Source organism: Amblyraja radiata, chromosome 21, assembly GCF_010909765.2.
Source record: "Amblyraja radiata isolate CabotCenter1 chromosome 21, sAmbRad1.1.pri, whole genome shotgun sequence".
Lineage (NCBI taxonomy): Eukaryota > Metazoa > Chordata > Chondrichthyes > Rajiformes > Rajidae > Amblyraja > Amblyraja radiata.
Window position 1 is genome coordinate 34,332,871 of NC_045976.1, and position 20,711 is coordinate 34,353,581.

At 41.5% G+C, this 20,711-nt stretch overlaps 1 protein-coding gene across 1 annotated transcript in view; it reads right to left on the bottom strand.

Moving 5' to 3' along the window:
- snd1 (staphylococcal nuclease and tudor domain containing 1) overlaps positions 1-13,899 on the bottom strand; it is a 778,779-nt gene extending 764,880 nt beyond the window's left edge. The window contains exon 1 of the mRNA XM_033040015.1: positions 13,764-13,899. Coding sequence (XP_032895906.1) covers positions 13,764-13,844 — 81 coding nt within the window. The 5' untranslated portion in view covers positions 13,845-13,899. The remainder of the gene's footprint in view (positions 1-13,763) is intronic.
- Positions 13,900-20,711: the final 6,812 nt, after the last annotated feature.

Sequence of the window (20,711 nt, forward strand, 5' to 3'; positions counted from 1 at the left end):
TGCGTTCGGCCGAACGCACTATGGGAACTTCACTTGCCCCCCTGCAGGAACTATACATCAGGAGGTGCAACTCCAGAGCCAACCATATCATGAGAGACCCCTTCCACCCCTGCAACGGACTGTTCCAGCTGCTACGGTCAGGCAAACGCCTCCGTTGCCATGCGGTGAGAACGGAGAGGTTGAGAAGGAGTTTCTTCCCAGAGGCCATTCGGACTGTAAACGCCTATCTCACCAGGGACTAACTCTACTGAACGTTTTTCCTTCCATTATTTATTATGTAAAGGTATATGTGTGTTATGATTGTGTTTATAGTTTGTTTGGTTGTTTGTCTTTTTGCACAAAAGTCCGCGAGCATTGTCACTTTCATTTCACTGCACATCTCGTATGTGTATGTGACAAATAAACTTGACTTGACTTGACTACTGTGTTTATGAACCTGTCATGCTGCTGCAAGTCAGAATTTCCTTATTACGTTTTCTGTACATATGGCAATTAAATACTCTTGAATTAAACGTATTACTTGTGTCTCACAGGAAGAATGAGTCAATTTAATCCTGTTTAAATGTATGCTGGAGGTTATTACTAAAGTTGCAACAATTCAGCAAGTCAACATGATTTTGTGAAAATGAAGTCATATTTAACTAATTTATTGGAGTTCTTTGAAGTAGTAACATATGCCGTGGAAAAAGGGAAACCAGGAGATGTACTAAGATTTCCAGAATGTATTAGATAAAAGGCCATAAAGGTTATTACACATTTTTAAATGAAAATTTATTGGGTAAGAATTGACATGCATGACGTATACTAAAAATTAGCTGGTTAGCAGGAAACGTCAGGCATAATTATTTCTTGTTGGCAAACTATTACAAGATATTCACCACACCAATCATATGTGCCATGGACTCACCTTTTCACTATTTTACACAAATAACTTTGAAAACAACAAAGGCACACCTGCTAAATTTGTTGATGATGCAACAAGTAGAAAAGCATATTGCAAAGATGACAGGGAGGCTACAAAGAGATAGTTAGGTTAAATGAGTGCAGAAATCTGACAAATGGACTATTATGTGAAAAAATGGAAAACTTAATTTTGTCAGGGAAAAAAAATACACTTTAATTCAACATGTATATTCATACATACTGCACAATTCACAAATGTGGTAAATTAGCAAAGTTAATAGAATGTTTTTGTTTCTTGCTCAGGGACCTGATTACAAAAGTAACCTAAATAGGGCACTGGGGAGATCACATCTGGAATACACTGTAACCTAGTCACCCTTAAAGAAGGATGTTAACACATTGTAAGATGTCAACAGGACACTTGTTACAGAAATACTTGGAATGGGGAGTATTGTCTTATGAGGAAAGACCGCAGGCTAGACCTGTATCAGCTGGAATTTGACACAGTGGGTTACAGGGTTACAGGGTTTCCTTTATTGTCATTCAGACCGAAGTCTGAACGAAATTTCGTTGGCAATATAATTGAAAAATAATTGGCAGGGAACAAATATTTGGCAGGGAACAAATTGCAAATATACAGTGCCCTCCATAATGTTTGGGACAAAGACTTATCATTTATATAACTGCCTCGGTACTTCACAATTTGAGGTTTGTAATAGAAAAAAAAAAATCACATGTGGTTAAAGTGCACATTGTCAGATTTTAATAAAGGCCATTTTTATACATTTTGGTTTCACCATGTAGAGATTACAGCTGTGTTTATACATAGTTCCCCCATTTCAGGGCACCATAATGTTTGGGACACATGGCTTCACAGGTTTGTAATTGCTCAGGTGTGTTTAATTGCCTCCTTCATGCAGGCATAAGAGAGCTCTCAGCACCTAGTCTTTCCTCCAGTCTTTCCATCACCTTTGGAAACTTTTATTGCTGTTTATCAACACGAGGACCAAAGTTGTGCCAATGAAGGTCAAATAAGTCATAATGAGACTGAGAAACAAGTATAAAACTGATTATAATGGATTGGTCACTTAACGCCAATGCTACAAAATTCTATCTCTCAGGTGAATAAAAGTCAGTGAAAGCCAAGTCCTTGAATATTTTTACGGACAAGTTGATGAGAGGGGTCAGTGATGATCTTACCCGCTCTCTTCCTGGCCCTTTCAGTGTACAGTTCATCAATGGGAGGGAAGGTTGCAGCCAACAACCTTCTTGGCTGATCGAATGATGCGCTACAGCCACCGGATGTCATGCTTGGGGGCCGAGCCAAACCAGACCATGATGGAGAAGGTGAGGACAGACTCTATGATGGCAGTATAAATCTGGACCATCATTGCCTGTGGCCGATTGTGTTTTCTCAGCTGCCGCTGGAAGTACATCCTCTGTTGGGCCTTTTTGACTGTGAAGTCGATGGTGGCCTCCCATTTAAGATCCCTGGAGATGATGGTTCCAAGGAACTTGAATGACTCCACAGATGTGACATGGTGTTGTTGATGGTGAGTGGGGGGAGAGGAGGGGGAGCTCTCCTAAAGTCTACAATCAATTCCACCGTCTTAAGAGCATTGGGCTCCAGGTTGTTGCGATGGCACCAGGACTCCAGCTGTGTCACTTCCAGTCTGTAGGCAAATTCCTCCCCATCCTGGATCAGTCCAATCAGGCTTGAGAAGCTTGACAGGGGAGTCTGTGGAGGTGCAGTTGTTGGTGTAGAGAGAGTAAAGGAGGGGAAAGTATGCAGCCTTGCGTTGCTCTTATGCAGTGTCTGCGGATCCGAGTTGCGCTTTCCCAGCCTCACATGCTGCTTCCTGTCCTTCAGGAAGTTGATGATCCACTGACAGAGGGGTTCAGGCACAGTCAACTGGGAGAGTTTAAAGTGTAGTAGCTCTGGCACAATGGTGTTGAATGCAGAGCTAAAATCGACAAACAAAATCCTTGCATAGGTCCTGACGGTGTAGGTGCTGGAGGAAGACGTGCAGGCCTAGGTTGACTGCGTCATCCACTGATTTATTTGCCCAGTATGCAAACGTCGCCCATTCCTTTTATCCAGAGATGCTGTCTGCCCCACTGAGTTACTTCAGCATTTTGTGTCTTTCTTTGGCGTAAACCAGCACCTGCAGTTCCTTCCTCCACCACATTATATCCCTCGAGATAACTCCTTCCAGAACCAACAATTGACCTACCAGGGCACCACCTTCCTGGGGTCATATGTTGCCGGACCTGATTTGTCCTGGTCTTCTCTCACCCCAGCTCACCCATTCCCCCCACCCCACTTTCAGTCTGAAGAAGGGTCCCGACCCAGAATGTCACCTATCCTTTTTCTCCAGAGATGCTGCTTGACCCGCTGAGTTACTCCAACATTTTGTGTCTATAATTTGAATACAGGTATTGTATTCAACTGTTTATATGGAATTAACCACCAATTGTGAAATGCAAATATTCCATTTAATAAAAACATTGCCTATTTTACCAATGATTTTAATGGCCCCCACATGTATCTCTGCAATAGCTTGCATATTCATTGTTACAGCTTAATCAATTATAAATTGAATTATAGAACTGGTATGCAGATAAATCTACAGGAATCTGGGGAGAGCATTTGAATTTGACACTTCAGCAGTAAAGCCAAATTGTATGCAAATGGCAAAATAAACCAAACGTTGAATGATATAATCAAATTGTAATCTGCGCTGCCTGTTATAGTGGCACAATTAAAGCTTTGCTTAGTTTTAATTAAATTCCACATTTGATCTGTGAATGATTGCTACATATTAATACCAAGTGACACAATTGGAAATATACTCTGTTCCCATTGCCTGGATATGGTAACTTCAATAGCCTGCGAGCAACTCTGTCCTCTAATGCTATTTGACGTTAACGGGCTTTCATTGTGATCATGTGCAGTTTCTTCCCACATTCTAAAGATGTGCTAGCAGGAAGGATAATTAGCTCCTGTGAAATACCCCCAAGTGAGGGGGAGTGGATTAGCAGACTGTTCTAAGAACCAGCATGGACTTGATGGGCTCCGATGTCATGCAAAATATGAAACGACAAGTTTAGATTTACCATCAAGATGATTTTACTTTCACAAAATGTGTCATGATACTCTATGTGCCAAGTCCTCAAGGAAAATCTAGTAGTATAGGACTTACCTTTCACCTCAGATACAAGTTCAAATTCTGCCAAACAAGGAATGTCTTCTTGATGGTACGCAAAAATGCTGGAGAAACTCAGCGGGTGCAGCAGCATCTATGGAGCGAAGGAAATGGGTGACTTTTCGGGCCGAAACCCTTCTTCAGACATTTTGATGTCTTCTTGATGTTGTCCGACAGCTTCCACAAAAGCTCTTAAAGTGTTTCTAATTTATCACGTTGGCAATCACATTCAGAATGACCACTAGATAAGAAATTTTACACAATTGCAGGAGTGCTGTTCTTCATAATAGTAGAATGAACAACCAATGTCTTTTACTGACAATGTTGCTGAAAATAGAATTCTATTTCCCAAAGCCAATATCTTTGTTTGATAAATAAAATGATGAATCCCTAAATGCAGCGATTTTCTCCATAATTCTCTCTATTCTGCATTCCACACTTACAAGCAGCATTTATTTCGCCTAGACAGCCAGTCTCCACATGTAAGACAAAACTGATGAGACTATTATTCAATCACAGAAAATCGATATCTTAACCAGAGTCAATCAGGAGGAGTAACCCCAAGGTATGTTTCCATCTGTCCGAGATTAATTATAGCACTTAACACGAATGAATTTGCAAATAACACCCAAGACATCTTGGGCAGCAGACACCAGTATCACGGTCCTTGCTTATATTCATTAACCTAACAATTCATTGTTTGAAATTAGAACATCAAAATATCACCTATGCTTTTTAATCGGCAAGACAACTGGGAATCAATGCTGATCTTAAAATATCAAATCCAAGATCTAAATCTAATGTAGCAACCTTTTAAGAACATTTTGTGCAACAGTTTCTCAAAAGAGAACGATCTGATCAGATAAATGTTGTCTAGTCTTGAATAGGTCATTCTAGTTGAGAGCAAGTTAGAATTTGTTCTAGACCAACCGTTGGGTCCCGTCCCCTCAACGCGCGGTTGCGGGGGGGTTGAGCTGCGGCGTCACACACACACTACCCAACCACACACACACAGCGGGAGTGGGGCTGGGCCACGAGCAAAGGCATTGTGACGTCATCAGCTGGCCAGCGGTTAGATTTGAAAAAAAAGATTTGTGAACAATTTTAGTAATAAACTCGGGTAATTAATCAAATTTACAGACGAGGGTTTTTTGAAATCATGAGATCAATCACTACCGGAATATGTAAAAATTTCCCCATTTCGGCGTCGGGTTTTCGAGGAGATGTGAATCAAAGGCGAAATCAGACAGACAGACAGAGTTTTAATAAGTATACGATGATAAAGTGGCAAACTGCAGGAACAGCATTGGATTATTTCAACAATCCTAAATCAAGGCACAAATTTCTGAGAAACTGAGGGAACAATCATATGGAGGAAAATAAGTATTCTTATTAAGTGAATATTTTGTCTGAAGGATTCTGACCCAAAACATCAGCTATCCATGTTCTCCAGGGATTCTTGCTGATCCGCTGAGTTACTCCGGCATCGTGTTTCTATCTTTGGTACAAGCCAGCAACTGCAGTTCCTTGTTATTACATCAGTCTGAAGAAGAGTCTCGACCCGAAACGTCACCCATTCCTTCTCTCCAGAGATGCTGCCTTTCCTGCTAAGTTACTCCAGCATTTTGTGTCTACCCTTGTTATTACAAATTAGGTATTCAATTTTAAATCACATTTTGCTAAAATGTTTTTATATTTCTACTCCCTTAGAACACTTGATAATGCAAGAATAATCTCTGCTTTTAATAATAAAACATCTAAGAAACAAATTAAATTTTCCAATGTTCTGAAAATCACCTTCAATTGGTTGAGAAAACTGCACTATTCTTTACTTTGAAAAGGTCATCGTTGGGCACTACTAGTATTGGCAATTGACAAGGCATTTTCAAATGCCCTTCCGTTTGATTCCGAATTCATTCTTTCATATCCACAAGTCAAATAGTTAGTCAGTTACATACCTGTAATAAGATCAAGCAGTGACATATTTTAACAAGCTTGTGGCCACATGACTAAACACTAATCTTCATAAACACATTTCTACTATGTATTAAAAAAAAGAAAAATAGCTCATATTTGCTCAACTTAAGGGTGATACTGCATAAAATCATAAGCTCGCACTTTCTTGTCCTACAAATTTGTACAATCCAGGCTGACTTTTCAGTATCGTTTTAAATCAAAAGCATTGACTTTTGGACAAGCCATCAAACTGGTGACATAGGGAAGTGATACACCATCTGCATCATCACAATACCGTCTGCATACCACCATCACAAGAAATCCCAAAGCATTGAATATAATGGCATAGATTACTCCTAAACCAACTGTCAACATTCTTCCTTCAGCCAGTACATGGCTCGTTCATCAAACTCTTCCACAATAGGCCCTTTGTGTGTTATAAACACCCAACAGATGGGCACTCCATACATATGAATGAGTTCTCATAAATATTATTAAATTCAAACGAGAATCAGTTTTGGAAAAACAACCTGTTTACGTACAATCTCCTAACAATAATTAGACACCTTTGTCTCTTAAGAACACAGCTTGTCAGTTTCACCAGCAGAGGCCACTTGAGAGTTGATTCGGAAATTGACAAGCAATTGTTTATATTTGATACTTCTACAATTATATAACATTTTAAACAAAGTAACATCGACTTCAAGCCCATCAAAACAAGCCATTGAGCATGGGACATCCTGATTCTGTACTACTGTAAGTGAGCAGGGGGAAACAACAGGCTTTCACGTTAATTGGCCCTCATCAACAACATTCATTACAATACAGCAGAGGTATGGTTACCATATTGAGTGATTTTGTGTTTTTTTTTTTAATTTATGGACACAATTGGCTTATGGAAGCTTGCAAACACAAAACCCGTTTATAACCAGGGGACAGCTTATACTACCTCCATTACAAGCACAACTGAAATCTCACAAGAATACAATTTTTTTAAATTTAATTTTAAAATGGGTAATCCATACAGATTCAAGCCTGCTCAGGTCACTCAACATTATTGATTAATCCGCAATCTCAACACTCCTGCTCTATCTCCACATACTTTGCTTTCAAGAAGTTGATTGCGGTCTGGAATACACAGATTGTCAATTCCAAAGATTCAACTTCAAGAAGTTTCACATTTCAATTCTAAAGGACTGACTTCCTTGTTCCCAAAAATGTACTTTATTCATAATATAACAATAAGAACAATTGTTTCTTGTCTTTCTCTGCTTTCACTGTACCATCAATTCAATATATTGTCTTACAATGCATCAACACCACTTATGTTTCCATCTTAAACAATGCAATTGTGAAGAGCCTGAGAGGATGCAAGACAAACCTTCAGTGTCCAAACGTGACTGGATCAGAGACTCCGGTCCATCCCCACACAGCTTTTGCAGTGGTTGTGTGATGTTTAGTCCATTCTTCACCATGTACTCCTGAACCTTTCAATGTGCCAGTATTTGCATTTCCTTTCATTCCATATCACGGACCCCCAATTCCTGACTCTCCCTTCAGGTAAACAGCCCAACTGCCCATTCCATAGAGTTCTAATAACTTGTTGAAGGAGATCATTTTCATTTTTATAAGCACCCATAAATACAAGTTTATTCTACCACATTTTCTTCATTCTACATATATTGCCTTACAGAATGTAGACAAAAGTGCTGGAGAAACTCAGCGGGTGCAGCAGCATCTATGGAGCGAAGGAAATAGGCAACGTCTCAGGCCGAAACCCTTCTTCAGACTGATCATGACTTGCTTTAAATTCCCCTGTCCCACTTAGGAAACCTGAACGGAAACCTCTGGAGACTTTGCGCCCCACCCAAGGTTTCCGTGCGGTTCCCGGAGGTTGCAGGTGGTTGCAGGAAGTGGAAGCAGGTAGGGAGACTGACAAAAACCTCCGGGAACCGCATGGAAACCTTGGGTGGGGCGCAAAGTCTCCAGAGGTTTCCGTTCAGGTTTCCTAAGTGGGACAGAATGCTTGTTGCATTACCGAAGCCTACATAGACTTGACCATAAAGAGGACCATATCAATGCCATTCTAATTGCACGCTGTACTTGTTACATTGTCTTCGTGTACAAGGAAATCCAAACCCTCTGAACACCAACACTTGCAATTTTTTGGTCATGTAAAGAATTATTCCGTCATCCTAAGCTTCCTATATACTCCATGTGCTACATTCTTGCCAAATCACCCAGCTTTGCATCCATCCCACAATATACTTTCTGATCCAACACAATCATGCCCACCCCACTTATCTCAAAAGTCAAAACTGGGTTCTCTACTCCTCCCTGTGCAACTGGATCCTCATCTTCCTCACGGGCATACCTCAATCACTACAAATTGGCAACACCTCCCTGCTGACTATCAGCGCAGGGGCACCTCAAGGTTGCGCACTCAGTACAGAGCACTACGCTCTCTACTGCCACAACCATGTGGCCAGACACACCTCCAACACTATTTTGAAATTCACCAATGATACCACTAGTGGACAAATAACAGGTAATGATGAGTCAGTAAAATAGGACTATCAATAATCTGGTCGAGTGGTGCCAGACAGCTATCTTGCACTCAATGTTAGCAACACCACGTAGGTGATTGTTGACTTCAGGAAGGGAAAGCAGAAAGTCCATTAACCCATCTTCAGAGGCAGGGCAACAGTGGTGAGAGATAACAGCTTCAGGTTATTGGCTGTGCACATCTCCGATGAACTGTCTGTCCTGGGCCCAGTATAATGATGTAAATCACAAGGAAAGCTCATCTTGGAAACATAGAAAATAGGTGGGCCCTTTGAGCAAGCACCGCCATTCAATATGATCATTGCTGATCATCCAAAATCAGTACCCCGTTCCTGCTTTCTGCCTATATCCATTGATTCCGTTAGCCCTAAGAGCAATATCTAACTCTCGCAAGAAAACATCCAGGGAATTGGCCTCCATTGGCTTCTGTGGCAGAGAATTCCACAGATTCACAACTCTCTGGGTGCAAATGTTTTTCCTCATCTCAGTTCTAAATGGCCTACCCCTTATTCTAAAACTGTGACCCCTGGTTCTGGACTCCCCCAACATCAGAAACATTTTTTCTGCATCTGGTCTGTCCAATTCCTGAACCTCACCACAATTCCCTTAACCTCAACTTCCTCAAACCTTTGAGGAGATTTGGCACATCATTGAATACTCTATCGATCTTCTATAGACATATGGTAGAGAGCGTACTGGTTGCATTAACGGTTCAGTAACCGGAACTCCCCAAAACAAAAGGGGTTGCATAAAGTATTGGACATTGCCAGGTCCATCATTGTTTTGACAAAGAAATCCACAAAGAAGTGCTGCCTTGTGAGAGCAGCTAACTTCAAAGAGCCACACCATAGTGGCTACGTTCTCACCTTGCTGCCACCTTCGGGCATAAACCTAACCACAACCCTACCTCATCAACGGATTACTATGGACTTTATACAAGGTTGCAGAACATATGTCAGCTTCAATTACTTGTTGATCTGTGAATTGTGCTTAATGTGTCTGTAAAGCTGCAACATATAAGAATGTTGTGGCCCTGGTGCAAAAGACAATTAAAACACTCTAGACTCTTGACCTTTGCACTGTGCTTTTACGCTATGTCATTTAATTCACTGGTATATACCAAACCTTAGTGAACCCAAATGTTGGTGTTTAAGGGGTTTGAATTTCCTAGTGCAATAACAAGCATGTGCAGCATGCAATTAGAAAGGACATTATGTCACTGAACCCCCCGGTAACATTCCACCAGCCGACCAAAAGTGGCTTTTTTTTGGCAATAAATTTACTTTATAAAAATTCATGTCAACTCTCCAACAATTATACGAATATATTGTAATCTTCTACCTACTAATAGATTTAAGCTTTCCCCCATCTAATGTCACAGGGCCAACTACCTACTGTGTCCCACTCTTTCTGAACCACAGATAACCTGTTTGGCACTTTTCAATCTACAGGGACCATTTTGCAATACGTAAAATTCAGAAGTTTCAAAATCAATGCTTACGCCCTCTCTGAACCCACTTCTTCTGAAACCCAAAGATCCAACCCATTGCTTTTTCATTAGATTTAATTCCCATTAACTCCATTACTTTTAAAAAAAACTAATATAAATTTCATCTGTAACTCATTAAATCTTTGTTCCAAACATGTTTACAAAACCCATGTGAATTTCAGCGCAATGTCACTCTTCCATGAGATTTCATGGAACATTAATTTTAGCACTATGCAATGAGGCACATATCTCAGATTTCATTCTTAGTTTCTGTGAAATAACACTGAAGTCAGTGATATTTGATTATTTTGGTTTGAAATAGCCTATTGACAAATGTTGCCCAGGAGGATACATTTAATCTATTGGCCAACAGTGATCCTAACCAATCACAATGGAACTCAGGGCTTTGATTAGTTACACAGAATCCCTCCCAGAATGAAATTTAAAACAAAAAGTTCAAAGACGCAATACCATCCAGGCACAGAAAACTGCAGATGTGGAATCTTGAACAAAACATGAAGCGCTATAAGTGAGCAGCTCAAGTAGCATCTGGAGGAAATGGACAAAGGACACTATGTCGGGACTCCCCTTTAAAATTATTGATATGGTGGGGGGGAGAAGAGAAGAAAACTGTAAAAAGGAGGTGAGACTGTCTGACAGGTAGATACCATGGGAGGTGATTGGTACTTGGGTGGAGTAAGTGACAAAAGCTAGAGGTATAAAGGATACAAAAGAGTTTCAGATAAGTAGTGCAAGTAGAGGAGTACAATATAAAACCAGAGGGATGGATATGGAAGGAGGGACTTGAGTATGTGGTAAGAAGCAGGGTGCTAGGTGAGGTGGCAAAATGTGTGTGAAGCAGGGGTTGCAGAAATGAGAGGGTGTTGAGGACATTACTCAAACTTTGAGACTTCTCATACTGTTGAGATGTAAACTACCCAAGCAAGATAGGAGGTGAAGTTAGACACAAAAAAACTGGAGTAACTCAGCGAGACAGACAGCATCTCTGGAGAGGAATAGGTGACGTTTTGGGTCAAGACCATTCTCTCCAGAGATGTTGCCTGTCCCGCTGAGTTACTCCAGCTTTTTGTGTCTATCTTCAGTTTAAACCAGCATCTGCAGTTCCTTTCTACAAAACAAGAGGTGTTGTTTATTTTAACAATGGAGGAGACCAAGGACATAAAAAGTCAATGTGAGAATGGGAAGAGGTTTTAAAATGGTTAGCAACCAGGAGATCGAGCAGGCCTTGGAGGACAGAGCATAAGTGTTCGGCAAAACAATCGCCTAATCTGCACTTGGTCTCACCAATGTAAAGGAGACCATACTGGAAAGTTAATAGCATTCTGCTCTCACAAGCAAAGCTGTCAATTGAATCAGTGATCACTATGAACAATACTACACCCAATTGCTAAACAATCAAGAGTCAAGAAAGTTTAATTGTTTTAATTGTCATATGCACCAGGAATAAAATAACAAAATTCTTACTTGCTGCAGCTTTACAGGCATATTAAAACACAAGAAATACAATTAATAATACAATAAATCATCTGTAATACTAGGTAACCAGGGCAAACCAAAGAACATAGCACAACCTAAACCAAGTCCACAGTAGCTGGTTGCTGAGGTAAGGTTGTGATTTTGGTTGTACAGTGTGGTTCAAATTCTTAGTTGATGGGAAGAAGCTGTTCTTGAACCTGGAGTTCACTGTTCCCAGGCTCGTGTACCTTCTTCCCAGTGATAGCAGCGAGATGAAAGCATGCCCGGCGTAATACAAACATGACTATTCAGCAAACAATGATCATTTGTTTTTAAAAATTACATGTATATCCATTCTCTACTTCATCGGGCAAACAATTCAGCATATATTTGTGTTCCAGCGTTGAATACAAGCCCATAGAGTACATATTTTTAATATTAGTATCAATAACATTTGTTTCCATAAGTCACGTTCATTTCTGTTTAACTTTCCGAGCAAAGTTTGTTAATTCATTGATAGCAGTTGATTTCCTTTATGACCTACTGAACAATATCTTACTGCAGTTCCAAGTCAAATGTCAAGAAAGTTCTGGGTGCAATCAAAAATATGAGTTGTCATTGTCAGGCACTAAATGGTGAGAATCAATCTTTCATTCAATTGCCATCCAAACACCAAGGTAAGTAGAACATTCGTCCCATTTAATAACCAGAAAATTAAAGTACAAATAATGTCCAAACCACTAGCAGAGTTCTGCTGTCTGCCAATATAGTACCATGTTAAGGCAGTGACGAAAATAAACTGGTGATACAATCAGTTTGAAAGAAACAATTTTTAAGATGGCTTTTATGGTATCTGACAGGTAGGATCATATTCTTTTAGGAATCACATTTTTTTTGAATAAAAAAACTGCAGGAGAACCAAATTTAAAAAGAAGCTGCATTAACAAAGCTTTCTGCAAAATAAAGCACATACGTGGAGATCCACAGGGAACAATTCGATGCGTTTGGTAATAACTAATTCTGTAGTCAACTTCAATGCAGCGTTTAAATATCTTATTAACCACAGCCATTTCATTACCGGGATAAATACTTAGCTCAATCTGCATATTTATATGTTCCGACCTCTTTAGAGAAAAATAATTGATATAATCCCGAAAATTAACGCAAAATGCTGTAGTAAGTCTGCAGGTCGGGCCGCATATCTGGAGAAAATTGAAAATAGTCGGAACCAAAAGCTGCCCGACCCAGCATTTTGTGTCTATCTTTGGTATAAACCAGCATCTGCAGTTGCGTTTTATTACTTTGGTATAGTCCCGAAGTCAGTACTTCGAAAGTGTAATCCACGGTCAGAGTCTGTGCAGCGAAACTGAATGCAGTGCTTCTGCGTGCTTTATCCGTTATAAAGTTAATGGGAAAACGGAACAGTGCGAGCCCCCTCGTCCACAAGAGGAGTAAGATTGCTGACAAGGCTGCTGATATTGAAGGATGAAACGTTCTCCCGCCTTAGAGGCAACGTGTTACTTTCGATGGACGGTCACTCCGGAGAACGCTCTGCCTGGTTCCGATCTTGTGTCTCATCTAAGTAGCTGGAATAGTTCTCCGCTCCTTTCGCCTGCCCAATTCACCGTCGCCCCAAGGCTTACGTGGCTCATTCTGTTACTAGGTTCCCCGTTAGACAAGCATAGAAAACCTCAAGAGTTTTACTCTGATACTGTGGCTCTCTGACCCTATAGGATTTCCTGCCCGCCCGCCCGTCTTGCAATCCTTTAAGACTCCCTCTGCTAAGTTCTTCCTAAGTTTGGTGGGAAGACAGCTGCTTCCAAGACTTCTTGACCACTTTACGGCGCCCCCTCCACTCGTCCCATTTAAATAAGCATTGCCAGTCCTCGTGTCAAACCTTCGCAGATTGAAACTTTCCCAGTTAACAGTGTTTACGGAGTTGTCAGTAAGTCCCGCCTGCTGCAATAGAGGTTTATTTCGGCACTTTCAGCTCGGGAAGAGGGATAAACCTCCGGAGCTTGTCAATGCTTACTCGCTCCCAACCTTTGACTCTTTTGTCAAACTACATTCCCTCCGCCAGAAACAAAAAAAACCCTGACCTCCCCAAGCCACGGTTATTTTGCACCCTGCTCCTGCCTCTCGTCTCGCTAACGACGCCAGCATCTCACCAGCTTGACGATCCCTCGCTGGAGCGGGAAGGCCGGGGCCGTTGACTGGGCTTGAGAAGGAGTCGCGGCCGCTGTCGCCATCGTGCCTGAACTTAACCGTGAGTGAACCGGAAAGAGAAAGCCCGCAGCGCGCCGCACGCACCGAGTAGACGCTCCGAGAGTGACTGCTTCCGGGTGGGCGCCAGGGGCAACCGGGACCGAAGGGAGCGACACGTCATGGTTACCACGGAGACCCTTTCCGGGTTAACGGATGCTGGCGCGGCCTTGGACACGTCAGCTCAAGCAGACGGGAGGCGAGGGAGCAAGAGGCAGATCTACGGCCACCCCGAGCCAGTGAACCTTGCTCAGTCTTAGTGATGCAATTCGGAGTCATTATTAGCCACTCTTCAATGTCAGAAGACCGTGTGTGAGTTTGAGCCCTGCTCCTTGGAGGTGAAGGGGAAAAGATTTAATAGGAATCTGAGTGAGGGGTAACTTTTTCACGCAAAGGTTGGTGGATGTATGGAATAAACTGCCTGGGGAGGTAATGAGGCTGGGGCTATCCCAATGTTTAAGAAACAGTTAGACAGGCACATGGATAGGACAGGTATGGAGGGATATGGACAAAACGCGGGTAGGTGGGACTGGTATAGCTGGGACATGTTGGCCAGTGTAGGCAAGTTGGGCTGAAACGCCTGTTTCCATACTGTATCACTCTATGACACTATAAGACCATTGCAAAATAATGTAGGCTGACACTCGGGCACAAACATATTTATCAAGTCAAGTCATGTTTATTCGTCACATACACATACGAGATGTGCAGTGAGTGAAATGAAAAGTGGCAATGCTCGCGGACTTTGTGCAAAAAGACAAACAAACAAACAACCAAGCAAACTACAAACAGAATGGAACAGAATCCATATTCTTTTTCATATTAAATATTGTGGGCGGAAGGAAAAAGGGGAAAAAACAGCAAATTAAAAAAAAGCAGTAGAGTGGTACAGTAAAGTTAGTCCCTGGTGAGATAGGAGTTTACAGTCCTAGTGGCCTCTGGGAAGAAACTCCTCAACCTCTCCGTTCTCACAGCATGGCAACTGAGGCGTTTGCCTGACCGTAGCAGCTGGAACAGTCCGTTGCAGGGGTGGAAGGGGTCTCCCATTATTTTATTGGCTCTGGAGTTGCACCTCCTGATGTATAGTTCCTGCAGGGGGGCGAGTGAAGTTCCCATAGTGCGTTCGGCCGAACGCACTACTCTGCAGAGCCTTGTCCTGGGCAGAGCAATTCCCAAACCAGATTGTAATATTTCCGGTCAAGATGCTTTCCACAGCCGCTGAGTAGAAGCACTGGAGGATCCTCGGAGACACTCTGAATTTCCTCAATTGCCTGAGGTGGTAAAGGCGCTGCCTTGCCTTACTCAGGAGTGCTGCAGCGTGTGATGTCCATGTCATATCCTCAGAGATGTGGACTCCCAGGTATTTAAAGCAGCTCACCCTATCCACAGTATCCCCATTTATCCTCAATGGTGTGTACGTCCTCGGATGATGTGCCCTCCATAAAGCCTGCTTGATGCCTACTCGCCCATTCAGTAAGATTGTTGTTAATCTTTTACCTCCGTGTTAGTTTCCTGCACTAATCCATATCCATTGATACCCAAAGATATATCCATCACTGTGTTGAAAATAACTTAGTGACTCTGCTAAGAGAATTCATAAGTGATAGGAGAAGAATTAGGCCATTCAGTCCATCAGGTCTACTTCGCCATTATTTGTATGACTGACTTGGCAAATTAAATTCCTCGTATGTTGCAAAACATACTTGACTAATAAAGTATTATTGTGATTGTGATCATGGCTGATATAATTCCTTCTCAACCCTGAATAGCAAATCCCTCACTAAATTCATCTTTTATTTAGTTTATAGCTTCTTTTTTGAACAATGGTACAATGTTAACTATCTTCCAGTTTCCAGCTGCCATTCCTATAGACAGAGAACCCTAACAGATTGCAGTCAGTGTCGAACAATTTCCTGTTTAAGAAGGAACTGCAGATGCTGGAAAATCGAAGGAAGACAAAAGTGCTGGAGAAACTCAGCGGGTGCAGCAGCATCTATGGAGCGAAGGAAATAGGCAACGTTTCGGGCCGAAACCCTTCCTCTACTGTGATGGAACGTCTTTAACCTTGAATATTAACTTTTTTGTGTTCACAGATGATGCCTGGCCTGCTGTGTGTTTCTAAGTACGTTTATTGTTTCCCCATTCTTAGTTATACATAAGAATCTGTAGTAAGCTAATTAGTTCAACTGACCCTGCTCCACCAGTCAGTGCGATGATAATGGCTGATCCAACATTGTCATAAACTCAATACCACTTTCCCACTTTCCCCACATAAGATTGAAAAAAGCAGGAAAGTAAAATACAAGTCAAATCAGGGAGAGAAAAAAATATATAAAAGAAATGGATATGACAAAAAAAAGACAAAGGAAAAGTGGGAGGCAAATAAATATTAAAATTCTCTTCGAAGAGTTTACTATCTCCAGTAATTTAAATACTTCCCTTTCTCGACTATGCCAGCAATAAATTGATTCATGCTGTTAAGTACAAGTTCTAAATTTCTATGCTGAGTTCAATGGACAATTGGTGTACAAACATAGCAAGTTCTTAACCTTTTTTGTACAAAGCACATAATTCAACGGCCAGAATCAATCAGATTTACAACTCACCACGCAGCTCTTTTCCTGAATTCAGGGCTCACTTGCACCTTACTTATGGTGCACACCATGAATGTACCATCATTTTTGCAGAAAGACTTAAGCAGTTATCCACATTTTGCTATCATATCTATGATCTGCCATGCCCGGGAGCTCTTTCAATCTATTCATTCTGTCCTTGACGTGCGTAGTTTTATAACATAAATATGATTTCACTCGGACATCCCAATTTTATTCCAAACTCTAGTATTTCCATGTTAATTCACACCATATCCAATTCACCCAGTTGCGCCCTTGTTTTGACAAACATCAACCCACTCTCAGTTTCAGATGGATGATGCAATATAATGGCCAGCATTTTCATATGCATTCACAAACAGAAACACATGCAATTGGAGAGCATTTTCATCTTCTTGTGTACGGCGTGCACAGCCTAAAGTTGTAGATCAAGGGTAGTCATCCAGGCCAGGACAGCATCAGTTACTGGGTGGATGGCTTTGATGTCACCAGGGAAAAACCTCAGTGGGCTGTCATTCACGGTGTGTGGGATGGTCTGGTCTGGATGTCCGCGGTCATCCCCCACTTATGCAGATGATGGGCTGTTCTTGCATGGAGGGTGCGGATACTATTCAGGGTTAGCCATTGCTTGCGATGGAGGTCAAAACCCGTTGGTTTCACTGTGGGGTCTGCGATGACCTCTCCCTTGTTGGTGTTGGCATCTTTCCAGACTCTGCGCCACTCAGGCTTGGAGTCAAAATCTTCCAGGGATTTAATGGAAGACCAGAAGAATTTGCGGGACTTCAGGCGCATTATGGGCAGATTTTTCAAATCAGCATGGATGGTAAGGTCCTTGATGGTGCACCAATCTTTCAATATCCCTTCTGCGTATGCTGGGAGGGGCGATATGAGAGAGGACAGGGAGCCACTGCAAAGGTGTTGACTTAAGCATCCCTGTGATGACCCGCATTGCAGAGTTAAGGACAGTGTCAACTCATTTGGTGTGGCAGCTATTAGCCCAAGCTGTTGAGCAAAACTCGGCTGTGAGTAGACTAGGGCTAAGCTTGCGGTAAGGAGGGTGTGTGCATTAGATCCCCAGCTGTTGCCTGCAAGTTTCCAGATGATGCTGACCCTTGCTTTCAGTTTATCAGCCACCCTCCTCGTGTGTTCACGATAGGTGAGGGTGCGATCCAGGGTGACTCCGAGGTACTTGGGGAATTTTTCATTCTTCACCGGCTTACCACGAAGGACACTTGGAGCTTTGCATTGGCTAGCCGATTGCTGAGGAAGGGCAGTGACAGTTTTCTTAAATGGGTTAGGGTGAAGTCGCCAGGAGGTAAAATACTCCTCCATCCCCTTCAAGTCTTGAGTTAGCACTCTGCTGATATTCTCAAGGGCAGCTCCCTGATAGGCAAGGGCAAGGTCATCAGCTTATGCAAACTGTAGATCAAATATAATGGAGGCATATATTTATATAGTACTTTTGTTGTGGAAAAATAAACCCAGGCACTTAGCAAAGAAAATTACATAATTAGATATTAGAAAAGATTACCAGAAACTTGGCAAAATACTTTAAGGACCATCTGAAAGGATAGATGTTTGATGAATGTTTTCCATAGCTTAAAACCTAGGCAGCTGGAGATATGTGGGATGCACAAGAAATTGGATTTGGTCTTTGAGCTAAGAATGAAAATCAATACAAATGCATGAATGATGAACATTTTAAATTTGAAGTCCCACTAGAGAATTATCAGTGAACACACAGAGTTGGGCCTGAGATGACCACTTTCCTGATTCCAGCTTCCAAGCTGCAGAAATAACTCGGGTCCATTCGTCATGATTTTGATATCTTTTGACAAGATTGAAGATGGCACATGGACAACACAATTCCCACGTATTCCTGCTCTACGAATAAACACAGCTGTAATTTCTACATGGTGAAACTAAAATGTATAAAAATGGCCTTTAATAAAATCTGACAATATGCACTTTAACCACATGTGATTTTTTTCTAATACAAATCTCAAATTGTGGAGTACAGAGGCAAATAAATAAATGATGGGTCTTTGTCCCAAACATTATGGAGGGCACTGTATAAAATGAATTTTGTTTGGTCATCCTGTTCAGTAAGCGTAGACTAAAGTGAAAAGATTTTAGTTTTAGAGATACAATGCAGAAGCAGGCCCTTCGGCCCACCAAGTCCGCAACGACCAGCAATCTCCGTACACTCGCACTATCCTACACACTGGGGACAATTTATAATTCTCACTGAAGCCAATTAACCTACAAACCTGTAGGTCTTTGGAATGTGGGAAGAAACCAGAGCTCCTGGAGAAAACCCACAGGGTCACAGGCAGAATATGCAGACAGCACCCCTGGTCAGGGTCGAACCGAGGATTCTGGTGCTGTAAGGCAGTAGCTCTACTGCTGTGCCACCGTGTCACTCGGTGAAAGAAAACATTAAAGTTTTAAATGAAAAAATAAAAGCCTATCCTTTTTGAGAAGTTGTTTATAATGTCTGATTATCAGAAGAGTACTGCACCAGGGGAGTTGGCAATGCTCAAGTTTAAAGTAGCCCTTGCATTGGGATCTAGGAGTGGGAAGGTCGGTATGAATGACATGTTTTGGACTGAGAAAGAGGTTCTGCTAAGTGTTTAAGTAACTATGAGGTGTATTGAAATGCTCTTCTTTTTCCCAATATTAATACATGTACTTCACCAGTAGGTGTAAGGGGAGAGGAGAAATATGTATGTCCAAATGGGGCACAGGGGAGAGAGTGGGGAAAGGAAGGGGGATACTTTTATTGTTACAAAACAAGACACAGAATGCTATAGTGCACAAAAGACACAAAATGCTAGAGTATCCCCCCCCCCTTTCTTTTCCCCTCTCCGTTCTGTGCCCAAGATGGACTCATACCTATTTCTCCCTTCCCACTTACATCCCCCCTAGTTTCACAATTTGCTACTCTTCAACCATTTGTCTTGCACCTCTGTCTTTTCATTTTTGCATTTTTGTCCAACCATCTGCCAATCAACCTTCCCCTTACATGTATCCACCTAGCACTCGCCAGGCTTTGTCCTGCCCCTCCTCTATTCCAGCTTTCTTCCTCCCCACCACAATCCGTCTGAAGACGGGTCCCGACTTAAAACTTCACCTATCCATGTGCTCCAGAGATGCTGCCTGACCTGCTGAGTTACTCCAGCACCTTATTTCTTTTCTCAGCTAAAAGATAATTGGTACAGAGCACTGAATAAAAGACAATTTTGGAAGAAAATATCTAAAGTGTATTGTAACGTGCAGGATGTGAATTCAGTGAAGTTGAAAGGAAAGTGGGTGGATTGAGTCATTGGAATTGTACAGGAATAGTCACAAGACGAGTTAAAGGAGCAGTGAGATTTTTTATAATGGCTATAAAAGAGATCGTATTAAGATTCTGCAATGTGATGGAGAACAGATTCGGGGTTTTATTGGGATCATATGCAATAGAGACTAAATGTAGTAGAATGGATTATGTTATTTTAGATTCTGGCCTGTATGAGTGAAATGGAATATGATTGTTCCATTGAAATTCTGGGGCCAAGGAAAGAGCGTTCACGTCGCGGCCCTGTTTCAACCAATCTTTCCACCACCACGCACAAGAAGCACAAGAAGCGCAAGACAGACACCATTGTGCAGATGCCGAGAAGTGTGTTTAGCTCTGGCTGAACAACTTCTAATCTTGTGTGTGGACTCGATAAGAAGAAGATTGAAATTCTGTGCATGCCACTACATTTTGAAACTTTATCCTGCTGTCTCCTAATGGTTTAATAGCAATACCTCAAATTAGGCTTTGACCCACACGGACCATAAGGTGGTTCTATCTATATTCTGATTTCAGAGGAGTGCACTTGAAAAATCAACAGTTAGATTTAAAGTCTTGTGGCACATGCTGAAAATAGTATTCAAATAATACATTTTCATAGGCTAGAAATGCAAATCAAATAACCTCATCATTTATGTTTCAATTTTCATTTAATTTTACAGGATGCAGAGTTTATAATGGATAAATAGCCTGCCAACAAATACAAGTTTTATTGAAGATGGTAATCAAATTCTGCACATTTTGATAAAACTATTCCTTGTAAGTAATAAGCTGCTTTGCAAAATAACGAAGAGATTGATAAGCCATCGTACAGAAATAATAAACACTTTTAACAGCCCTAGGAAAGTAGCAAAGTGTGCTAAGGTGTATTACAAGAGAATTGTCATAGAAACATAGAAATT